Source organism: Nannospalax galili, unplaced genomic scaffold (assembly GCF_000622305.1).
Source record: "Nannospalax galili isolate Female #2095 unplaced genomic scaffold, S.galili_v1.0 scaffold1205, whole genome shotgun sequence".
Taxonomy (NCBI): domain Eukaryota; kingdom Metazoa; phylum Chordata; class Mammalia; order Rodentia; family Spalacidae; genus Nannospalax; species Nannospalax galili.
Genome location: NW_008354017.1, coordinates 1,164,367 through 1,176,609, shown reverse-complemented (window position 1 = coordinate 1,176,609; position 12,243 = coordinate 1,164,367). Strand labels below are relative to the sequence as shown.

At 36.0% G+C, this 12,243-nt stretch overlaps 1 protein-coding gene across 1 annotated transcript in view; it reads left to right on the top strand.

The window, feature by feature from the left end:
• Mmp16 (matrix metallopeptidase 16) overlaps positions 1 to 12,243 on the top strand; it is a 316,715-nt gene that overhangs the window by 202,632 nt on the left and 101,840 nt on the right. Inside the window, exons 5-6 of the mRNA XM_008851106.3 lie at positions 5,630 to 5,791; positions 7,798 to 8,009. Coding sequence (XP_008849328.1) covers positions 5,630 to 5,791; positions 7,798 to 8,009 — 374 coding nt within the window. The remainder of the gene's footprint in view (positions 1 to 5,629; positions 5,792 to 7,797; positions 8,010 to 12,243) is intronic.

Sequence of the window (12,243 nt, the reverse complement as noted above, 5' to 3'; positions counted from 1 at the left end):
CTGAAAACTAATGACAACTTTTGGGGTTTCTGCACTTGGTTCAACTGTCTTGATTTTGTTTCGCTGTTTAGTAGATATTTCTTCTTTTGCCTGCACTGTTGATTTTCAAAATAGTTTCATTTCACTTTCAGTCCATAACAACCCCCCCCCCCGTCCCCACGCAATGTGGGCATGCTCAGAAGTTGCCTTACTACTTCCACTACTGACACTTACAGTTTAACATATGACTTAGAATAACAGTTAGACTAATTGTTTTCAGATTGTATGATTTGCAATTACAAAGGTGATTATTTTAGAGCTGCAGTTAGGTATTTTATATCAAAAGGTGGTGTGTTTTCTTCCCATCCTTCCTCTTACCCATAAATAATTATCTCAGGCACAATACTTAGAAGTCTTCTCTCCAAACTGCATACCTGCTGATGCAATTAATTCCCTACGGTTTCAGGGTTATCTCTCCTTTCTTCTGTTTTTCTCCCTGCTTCTGTGACTAGAATAGTCCCAAGAGCCACATTCCATTACTTTCCCACTCAACTGGCATCTCTTTTTATTACTTTTAAAATAATTTTATTGATTCTTTGAGAATTTCATAGCTTGTATTTTGATTATATTCAGAATCTTTGCCCAACCTTGTCTCCTCCCCCCTCTCACCTTCATGTCCTCTTACTATTTTTTAAAAGCCTACAGAGTCGGATATGTGTTCTTCAAATGTTCTTGGGCATGGATCCACCCCTGGAGCCTGATCAAACTGTCATCACCCCTAAAAGAAAACTAACTCTCCCTCTTTCAATTTCCTGTGTTCATCAACCACCACTGACTCTTACAGTCTTTCCACTCTCCACTTCTGCAGTGATCTCTGAGCCTTGGGAGGAGAGAGTAGGCTACAGGTCCCACTTTGCATTCTCTTACTCTCTTCATATTGACCAACTTTGGGTCCCTGTGTTAATTGCCATCTGCTGTAAAAAGAAATATCCCTAGTGAGGGTTGAAAGATATATTAATCTATGTGTATAGCAATAAATCTTTAGGGGTCAGTTTACTATTGGGTCCCATTTAGCAGAATAAAAATAGTAAGTTATCTGGCAACTATTTTTATAACCACTTTCCTATCGTAACTAATGAAGTTCTGTGCCTTTTTTTCTGTCTAAACTTCAGACCACCCTTCTCTTACCCCTTTTTGCTGCAGTTGTTATAATTCCTACAATGAAATCAAACTTTTTCTGTGTTTCAGTTTCTCTCTATCCCATGTCATCTTTATTTTGTCTGTAAACATAAGCATTCACTTTATTCATCCAGCGACAGAAGTGTTGGACACTGTTGTTTCACGGTCTCCAGCTGCCTAGGAAGAGTGACCTCCTAGTCTTCTCTTAACACATTCACTTTGTTTCTGAATGTCTGCAGGATAGCTAGAAAAACAATGCACACTGTGTCTAGGTGGAATTTATATTCTCATTTGTACTCTTTAATTTAAATTAGCTTTCTGCCACTGTCTGAACTTCCCTTCCATCCATTCTACATACTTTCACTCTCTCATGTTCTTAAGTCACGTTCTTGTTCTTAACTTTTATTTGAACTGATTTTAAGTTGATTATAATATCTGCATTTGATATTGGTCTGCTTTAATTATGCTTCTCAGTTCTGTGCAGAAGTGTAGTGATTAAAAACACAGGACACTCACAACATGACTTATAGATTCCTATTTTTTGCAGTCCCCCCCTTCCATCTCCTGAAACTATTCACACTAGAAACGTGCCAAGTAAATCATCATCAACATCCTCTTGATAATTAACATATACGTTGTACTTTTCTGACAACTGAAATCAAACTCTCTTTTAATTATACTTTTTTTTTTTCCTATATCTCTTCAAACTGTTTTATTCTCTATATTCCTTTGGTGCCACAAATATCTGTTTTCTCCTCTGAGTTCCTCCTACTAAATGGTGCATGCCCTCTTTTCTTTCCAACCCCACTTCAAGATCATTCTCTGTTGTATGCAGTATTCCTAGGGAGACAAACTATTATCTACTCACTCCAGATAGGGAATCAGTGACAGATCAAAGAAAGGAAACCAACAAAGTCCAACTTAGTGAACCAATGAGTTTTAGTGGATAACATACAAGAGTATGGGTGATGGGTTACTTATGGAAGAAATGGCTTAAAGACAGCCAAATCATCACAAGCCCAAACCAGGATGGATGAGAGTATGCAAAAGCTGGAAGCCCAGAGCACACTGCAAAATCTACAGGCAGCTCCACAGGTTGGAGAGTATCTTTCCCAGAGAGCTTAGGTGGTCTGAGCTTCTTCCAGGCAGCTTGGCTGGTCTCTGACGTTTCTAGGTGTCTGGGCTGGTCTGAGAGTGTATCTCAGCAGTCCTTACTACTTACACAAGCTTGGGTGGGAGAGACCATACGCTTTTCATTTTGTGTTTCCAAGGCCTCATGTTAACACTACAAAACAGAGTCCAACTTCTAAAAGTCCCAGTCTTTTTTAAATTCCAATGACTTAAAAGTTTGAGTCCTCTTTTAAAAATACAGTCTCTTACCGGTGGGCTCCTATATAATCAAATATAAGTTAAATATTTTCTATTCCAAGACAATAGAAACAAGACACATTCACAGTCTAACAAAACCATAACCAATAGCCAATGGTGTAAGTAGCTCAGTATCTGACATTCATGACTCATCCATGATTTGTCGGGGGGGGGGGTTCCAAAGACATTGAGGTATGCCACTTCCCCAGCTCTATCATCCACAACTATTGTGTGACACTATTTCCGGGAAGATATGAACAAATGTCTTCTCACCCAAGATAGTAAACCAAAAGCAGACCCAAACAAAGATAGCACGGAAGTCCAATTTGGTAAACAAATAAATATTATTGGGTTCCTTATAGGAACAGAAATTACTAGATTACATATGGTCTCCAAAGCCCACCACAACATGGTTAACAGCTCATGAAAACTGGAATCCTGGAGCTCATTACACAACTTACAAGCAGCTCAATGGGCTACAAACATCCTTGCTTCTTCCAGTCTGCTCAGCTGATCTTTCTCTTCCTTGGAATCCGACTGGTCTGAAATAGTTTCTCAGCAGCCCTTATTATTCAGATATGGTTGGGGGAGATGCCTAGTGAATTGGATCATTTTGCGGAATTCCTGAAGCTATTAAGTAGTTTTCTTCCTGAGTTTTAAGGAGCTTCCCTGCAGGATGGAGTGTTTCATCTCCTTTCACAACATCCTTAGTCTTATTGAGCTTCCTCAGAGGATTTGACCTCTCTTTAAAATATCCTGAGTCTTAGAGCGCTTTCCTCTAGGACAGAATGTTTTATCTTTTCCCACACAACACCCTTCCACTCAGTTTCTTGTCTCTTGCAGTTGAGCATAAAGAATAATTGCCAGAATGGTTCTGTTAAAACAAAGTGAGATTATGTCCCTTTTCTCCTCAAAAACTTTCAGCGCCCTCTTCCTCAGACTAGAAGCCAGCCTGTACGCACTGTAGCCTTGATTTTGCCTCTGGCTTTGTCATTTCTCTGTTTTGTTGTTTTACCACATCATTTATATGCTATATTCTTTCCTCGTTTGCCTGGTTTCTATCCAGTTTCCCCCATTAGAATGTGAATGCTATCTATGTGAGACAGATAGGGTGTATTTTTCTCTATTTTGCTCCTTAACTTATTGTTAGAGACTACAGAAGTGTCTAACATTGTAGGCTTGTAATAAACTGTTGTGGAATAAATCAATCATTCTATGAATGAAATTGTTTTCATTTGACCACACTATAGAATGCACTGCATATGCTAATATGGTTATAATCTGTGTGGTTTACTATAGTGATTACAAGAAAAAACACTGAAGTCTGAATGCTGTTTTGTCTTACTGTGGGATCTTGAAAATTTTACACAGGATTTCTAGGCTTTGTTGTCTCATTTACAAATGGTAATAGTGATTTTAAGTGATATACTCACATGACTGTTGCATAATTAAATAAGAAAGTGTGGGTAAAATATTCAGAATATCCACAATAGAATAAGTAGGCTTTTAGTAAAAATACTGTTTTTTATACTTAAAATGTATTTGTCCTTTTTTCTTGATTTTTACTTTTAATAAATTTTATAAGAAAAGAGAAGCTAAAATTGACATTTTTTATCTCTTCTCTAAAACCTCTTAAATTCATTTTACAACAGTGTTTAATTAATTTATTTGAGGCAAAGGTAAGTGCCTGTAAATGTTCCAGGAGCCCACTCAGCTTCTGTGTGCTAATGTCACAGGAGAATCAGCACCATGACCTCACTCATTACGCCGTGACAGACTTCTCCAGAGTGAGAACAGTTTTGGTTGTTTACCTGACTTTGTGTCAAAAAAATTATCTGAATGAAATTATTACAGTGTATCATAAAAAAGTGGTTGGCACCCTGGCATGGTGTCACAACCTTTTAATCCCAGTACTTCAGAGGTAGAGGCAGGCGGATCTCTGAGTTCAAGGCCAGCCTGGTCTACATAGTGAGTTCCAGGACAGCTGGAGCTACAGGGAGACCCTGTCTCAAAAAGACAAAAAATAAATTTGATAGGCAAGAGCTTTTTCTAAAAATTTGCATCCATAGCAAGTCATCCCTGAAAAGCTCTGCACTTCTCTCTTACAGTACTAAACTTTTTCCTTGGAAACAAAATATTTAGAAATACAAATATAGCCAGGCTTGACTTCTCAGTATATCAGAGACTGAGACAAGAAGACTGATACTGAAAGTTGAAAGTCAGCCTAGGCTATATAGTTAGACTGTCTCAAAACTTCAAAAAAAATGTTTAAAAAGGAAGAAGAGAAAAGGGGGAAATGAAAGAGGAGGAGAAATGGGAAGAAGGAAGAATTGTCTGAATGATTAGCATCACTTCAAATATTTCTGTTGAATTTATACTATTATATAGATTATACTGTGATTATACTTAGTTTAAAAATTTTCAATGGCTGACCAAAGTTCCAAGATAAAAGTATTTTGTTCACATAATCTATAAATTGATTAAAATTGATGCTTCTAGAGCTTGGACTAGAATTCCAGTTAGTATAATGGCTAGGATATGATTTTTTGTTGTTATGGTAGTCCAAAATTCTTGGACATAAAGTCATTAGAGCTCTTTTAGGAGCTATGATAACTTGAACTGTAGCTCTGTACACAGGAGGAGCCATAGTAGTTGGCAAGCAGATTGTCTGTGGCAAAATAGATCCATCATAAACACTATATAAAATATGGATTGTATCTGACATATTTTAATGCTGTAAATGTGTTACATGTGAAGGTTATCACATGAGAGTTTATGTATTATGTACTTTCTAATTGTAAGGATAATTTCAAGTAGTGATACAAGTTTTTGACAGTGCTGATATTTCTTTAGCTTCTCCTGTGTTTCCCTTTCACTTTGTAAACATCCGAGACTTCATCATCACCATCTCCTATCTTCATACCCCTTGAAACAAAGAACTGCCAGTAGGAAAGCCAAAGATGAAAGCATACTGACCCCTGAAGGAGAGTGTACTTCTTCATTTTCTGTGTTAATGTTTTGATAACACTATGTCGCCCTTTCCAGTGCTTTACTTGGATATTACTAAACAATATCCCTGGCTTTGTTCTTCTCATTTGCACAGGAAATGATTTGTTTCTTGTAGCAGTTCATGAATTGGGACATGCTCTCGGACTGGAGCATTCCAATGACCCCACCGCCATCATGGCTCCATTTTACCAGTACATGGAAACGGACAACTTCAAACTTCCTAATGATGACCTGCAGGGCATCCAGAAGATATATGGTAAGTTTCTGCAGGTCCTGTATGACTAATCCTATAGGAAAGTCAGAATTCATATTACTTTTTCTTATTTGAGATAGATGCTCTAATTTTGTAAAACAGAGAAAAACTGAAGGAAATCTCTCTGACCAACTGGAGAATTCTACTATTAACCAAGTTGTACTGGCAACGGTCCCCAAAGTCTTAAATTATCAGAAAATCTTAATTACTGATGGGGTTTTCTTGTTTAGTTGAGATTTCAAATCATAAAAATATTCTAATATTGTTCAAATTTATAAGCTAGGTAAATGCATATAATAGATAAATACATAAACCCATAAAATATTTAAAAGTGCAAAATTTTCAAATAATACTCAGAAACTTTGTTACAAACTGACAAACAGACTGTTTCTTAGGACATTTCATGTTAGCTCTAAGACAAATCATTTTGAAAATCAAAAAAAATTTATTCAATATTAATAATTTATTGACCTCAAAGGCATAATTACTGAATCATACAGAAAGTTAGTACCAAAGGAACAAAGGAAAAAATGATCCCGTTTATCAGCACATAGAATAAACTGACTTTTCTGTATGAGAATAACATTTTTATTTATGTGTTTTTGTCAGCAAATACAAATGAACAGAAAAGGAGGGAGACTATCATCCATATCCACTACAATCCTAAATTCCTCAGATCAATCATTGACCTTTATAAAGACATATATTTCACATGTAATTAAGAAGCTGACATTTATAGTTTACCTATAGGAAGTATGCTTTACCAAATTATGAAGGGAACCTTTCATTTCTACAATACAATGATAAGCCTGTGTTGTAAATATGTTAATATCCAGTATTCACAAGATGCTATCTACATTAAAAAAAAAAAAAAATTGGGCGGGGGGAGACAAGATCTCCCTGTAGCCCTAGCTGGCCTAGAACTTTGTCTTACTATGTAGACCAGGCTGGCCATGATCTCACACCACCAACCTCTGCTTCCTGAGTGCTGGGATTAAATCATGTACCACAATCCTGGATTGTTATTTGCATTTTTGAACAATGTAGTTTAAGAGCAATAATTTATTTTTCATTCTATTTTATTGCCTCATTGATGAAGAGAGCAGACAGGTCTTGGGTGCAAACTAAATAAGTCAGATGTTGAACTGAGATCCAGTGCCTGAGTGTGTCTCATCAGCTATTCCTCCTAAGCAGTTAACTGGAAAAAGTCTTTCCCATGACCCTGTGAGTTAGTAGTCCAGACGGAGGGACTGAAAAGGAACATCCCTGCCATCTAAATATTAAGTGTGAACAGTTCTGTAATTTGTTAAAAAGAGAAAGCGTAAATCTTTGATGTATGACATTCAACATCTGTACCAAATAACATGTGTCAACTTTGACTTGGAAAACTGTTGTTATACATTAATATTTTACTGGCTGTATTTTAATCAATAGGCATTTCAGATTTAATACTGAAATGAAGCATTCACGCACCAATTTGTCAAGAAATTTCATTAGAATAAGATAGTAAAATCAGCCAAAACTGATAAAATGTATTTGAAGAAATATGGTAAAATAACCTTTGGTTAGTTAATGTTTATCTTTCTAAAATATTTTTGTGCACTCAGTCCCTGTCAAGTTCAGTTTTCTCTCGATGAATTTCTCAGACATGACTCCAGCACTCATTTTCATTTGTCTGGTATTTATGCAACATCTATTTCCTAAAAGGTTTGGAGAACAACTTTCCAATAGAGACTGGGGTTGAAACTATTAAAATACTTGTTTAAATATGAACAGTGAAACATTAGTAACTTGGATCTGAGCTCAGCATGGAAAGGACAGTCTCAGATATACTTGGTAATGGTTGGGTGGGTAGGATGGTTTGTGTTTTCAGAAAATATACAATCTTAAAGACCTCTTAGCTTGCTTAGTCTGTGCCCTCTGCTGATAAGTGCTTGTTCTCTGTAGCATATTTTCCAGCACTATCCCAGTTTTAAGTGAGCCAAGCACTGTCCTCATATTTTCAAAAGGTCCACCTGACAAGATCCCTCCACCTACAAGACCTCTACCGACAGTGCCCCCTCACCGCTCTGTTCCTCCGGCTGACCCCAGGAGAAATGACAGGCCGAAACCTCCTCGGCCTCCCACCGGCAGACCTTCCTATCCAGGAGCCAAACCCAACATCTGTGATGGGAACTTTAACACTCTAGCTATTCTTCGACGCGAGATGTTTGTTTTCAAGGTAGGAGGCTGTGATTTATTTTTTTAACAGTAGATCAAGTGTCTAGTGTCACTTTAGAGAACAAGTTCTCATTCATTCTAAAACTACCTTCCCAGCCCTCTCACAGTTAGGAGGTTCATAAAAAGCACCCTAAAAAATAAATGCACAAATGAGCTTAGATGTCTAGCAGAAGATTGCTGTGACATTCTATTTTGGGAATGCATTTATGTCAGCAGGAGCTGAAATGCCTGGAAATGTGAGGGTGCAAAAATACTTCATGTTGTGAAAAGATAAAATAGCAGAATTTAAATCATGAATGGGATTTAATAGAGATGATTTGTTTGCGAGATTAGCCACTTTCACACATGCTGCAGCTACTGTGCATTTAGTTACACATCCTTATAAAACCCTATAATTTCAGATGACAATCACTGCATGGTTTTTTAAGAAGTACTGATTGTTTTGTTTGGGGTCTACTGGTAGCTATAGATTTAAATTTCCATGAGGTCATCATTTCAATTTGATATGCCCTTGTTGTTTGCCTTAGCAGGCATTATGGCTACCTAATTTATATTTTGTAATTACAAACTAAAATTAATTTAAAAATTTAAAATGCTCTTGATAATGTTATTTGTCAGAATACCAATGAATAATTTCTGAAAAAAGAAAATGAGTGGTGAAAATGAGCAAAGGAAATTATATATGCTTGAAAATCCCATAATTAGATCCATTATTTTATATAGTTATAAATGCTAATAAAAATTACAGAAAATAAGACAAAAATTATGAAATAGTACAATGTGAACATAGTATAAGATGAAACATCAATTTATTCCCACTATTTGTTACATGTTCTTGAAGATTCAGGGTGAATATAAATGTGCATGTTGATATTAGATTATTAAAACTCTCATGTTTAACCACTTTCATCTATTTAAATATAGAATAATGTACTCAGATTATTGGTGGACATGAATCAATATACAGTGCAATATTCTTCTACTTTTACATGCTCTCCTGCATCAAGGCTACATTCCAAATTTAAAGATTTTACATAATTTTTGGAAGACAAAGCACTTTATTTGAAAATAAACTCTGTATTTGATATGCCTAAGACAATTATGCTTTCTAAAAAAAAAATCAATGCTTTTCTTAAACCATATAAATAGATCTTTTGAATCTTGTATATGACTGTTAATTCATGACTAGATATCAGTATTCAATTTCAAGAATGTTAATAAGCTTAGATTCAATTAGTATGAAAAGCTTATTTTAAATACATATGCATATATACATATGTGTCTGTGCATTCGCCTTTATCTGTGGATGATGAGGACCAAGCTTGTTCATGGCAATTCACCATTATTCACAGTTGTGCTGTGGTTATGCTACAGCAAATAGTTGAAAGGAAGACAAAACTCAGTAATTTTCTTCTTCTGTATGACACCAGGATTTTGTTTTTACTGCTAAATTTCCACATTGAAACTTGATACCTTGGTACCATAATGAAATACCCAAGTTATCAGCCTTATCCATAAATATGATATGAAATTGACTCTGCATGCAATCTTTTGTATGAGTCCTGTCTGCCTACATAGACTGATTTTCTCATAGCAAACTGTTACCTACTTACCAGGCAGTCACCTTCACCTGCTTCTTTGTACTGTACACTATAGGTACATAATACGTGCTGTAGACTGACAAAAAAGGGTCCTGGAGTCAGTAGTATGTGAAAAAACACATAAATGGGCCTCTCAAATACAAGGCAGTAGCAACGACTTTCAGTGTGAAAAATGATAATTAGATCTTTTCCCCTAAATACCTATATTACCTTAACTTACTTATCAAAACTGCTGAAGGAATAAGTTCCTAAAAGACATCTGGAATTTTTGCAGTAAGCTCTGTTTAATTGATATGATTGATTTTTGGTAAAGATAACATCATTTGATGGGTATTTTATTCTTCTTAATCAACATTTTCTTAAGGTTACAAAACTTGGTAATTTTGACATATAATAACCATTATATACCTAGTATGGGTAATTAGGCACCAAAATTGTGTGAGTAGAAACTAGCTTTCTACTGAAGTAAAATGAACTGAAGTAAAAATGAACACGAACATGCATACTTTTAAGACACAAGTGTAAATGTTATAACACTAAAATAAGAAACAGTAGTGAAGTCTAATCCAAACAGAAGTTTTATTGATTTAGGATTTGGGATCAATTTTAAGAGCAGAATTGTCCAAGTATATTAAGGAACTCAGTAGCAAAAGGTTTATGTATTGAGGGAGAGAAGATAACCATAGTATTTTCTAATACAAAATGCTTAGTACTGTAATTCAGATATAAACAACATGGGATTGAGGTAAATACCACAATTGAAGGCTATTTGCTCTTAGTCAATGACTGTTACAGAATGAGTAGTCAATATGTGTCTGGGTAAATATGGGCAAGTATCATAATCCATAATCTCTGAACCCTAGAACAACACTATGAATTGAATATTATTCTCTGTCTCACAATTGCTGTAAAAAATAAATAAAATAAAATAAAGTAAAATAAAATATCCTGGAATAAACCTGACCAAAGACATTAAAGACCTCTACAATGAAAATTTTAAATCTTTAAAGAAAGAGATTAAGGAAGACATCAGAAGATGGAACTCCCATGCTCGTGGATCAGAAGAATAATATTGTGAAAATGACCATCCTACCAAAAGCCATTTATAGATTCAATACAATGCCAATCAAATCACCAAGACATTCTTAACAGAATTGGTAAAAAAAATATCCTAAGATTCATATGGAAGCACAAAAGTCTTCGGATAGCCAAAGCAACCCTGAACACTAAGAGCAATGCTAGGGGAAATACTATACCAGATTTTAAACTGTATTACAGAGCTACAGTCACAAAAACAACATGGTACTGGCACAAAAAGAGACCCATAGATCAGTGTAACAAAATTGAAGACCAAATATGAATACATGCAATTTCAGCCACCTGATATTTCACAAAGGGGCCAAGAACATTCACTGGAGGAAAGACAGCAGGTTCAGCACATGGTGCTGGCAAAACTGGATCTCCACCTGTAGAAGAATGGAACTAAACCCCTATCTTTCAGCTTGCAAAGAAATCAACTCCAAATGGATCAAAGACCTCAATGTAAAGACTGAAACTCTGAAACTGTTAGAAGAAAACATTGGCAATAACCTACAAGATACAGGTGTAGGAAAGGACTTTCTAAACTGGACATCAATTGCTCAGGAAACAAGGTCAAGCATCAACAAATGGGACCTCATTAAACTAAAAAGCTTCTGTACATCAAAAGAAGAAATGAAGGAAGTGAAAAGAAAACCCACAGAAAGGGAGAAAATCTTCACCAGCAGCACATCTGACAAGGATTAACATCCAGAATATATAAAGAAATCAAAAAACAAAGAATCAAGAAAATAGGTGTGTTAGTCACTTTTGTGTTGCTGTGATAGAAACATTAACCAAAGTAATTCATAAATGGAAGAGTTTATTTGAGTTTACCAAGGTTCCAGGGGGATTACCCGTCTATCAATGCAGGGAGGCATGGTGGCCGAGGTGACTGGAGAGGAACAAAGGCTAAGCTCTACATCTTACAGCAGGCACAGGAAACAAGAGAACAACAGGTTTTAAAAACTCTCTAAGCACATCCCCACACAAATGCTTCCTCCATGATAACCATACCTTCAAAGACCTCCCAAAACAGCACCATCATCTGGGGACAAAATGTCCAAATACTTGGAGCCTATGGGGGACATTTTCAATCAAAGAATCAAGACAGGAAGTAACCCAATTAAAAGATGGGCTAAGGAGCTGAACAGAGAGTTCCCAAAAGAAGAAATAAAGATGACTAAGAAGCATCTTAAAAGGTGATCAACATCATTAGTAATTAGGGAAATGCAAATTAAAACCACTTACGATTTCATCTTACCCCATTCACACTGGCTAAGATCAAGAGAACAAATTATACTAAATGTTGGAGAAGATGTGGGAAAAGGAGAATGCTCATCCACTGCTGGTGGGATTGCAAACTTGTTCAGCACCTACAGAAAGCAGTGTGGAGAACTCTTAAAAAACTAAAAATGAATCTACCATGTCACACAGTGATACCACTCCTTGGCATATACCCAAAGAACTCATCCTATTTTAGAGATGCTTGTACATCCATGTTTGTTGTTGCTCTTTTCACAATAGCTAAGAGATGGAAGCAACATAAGTGTCCCT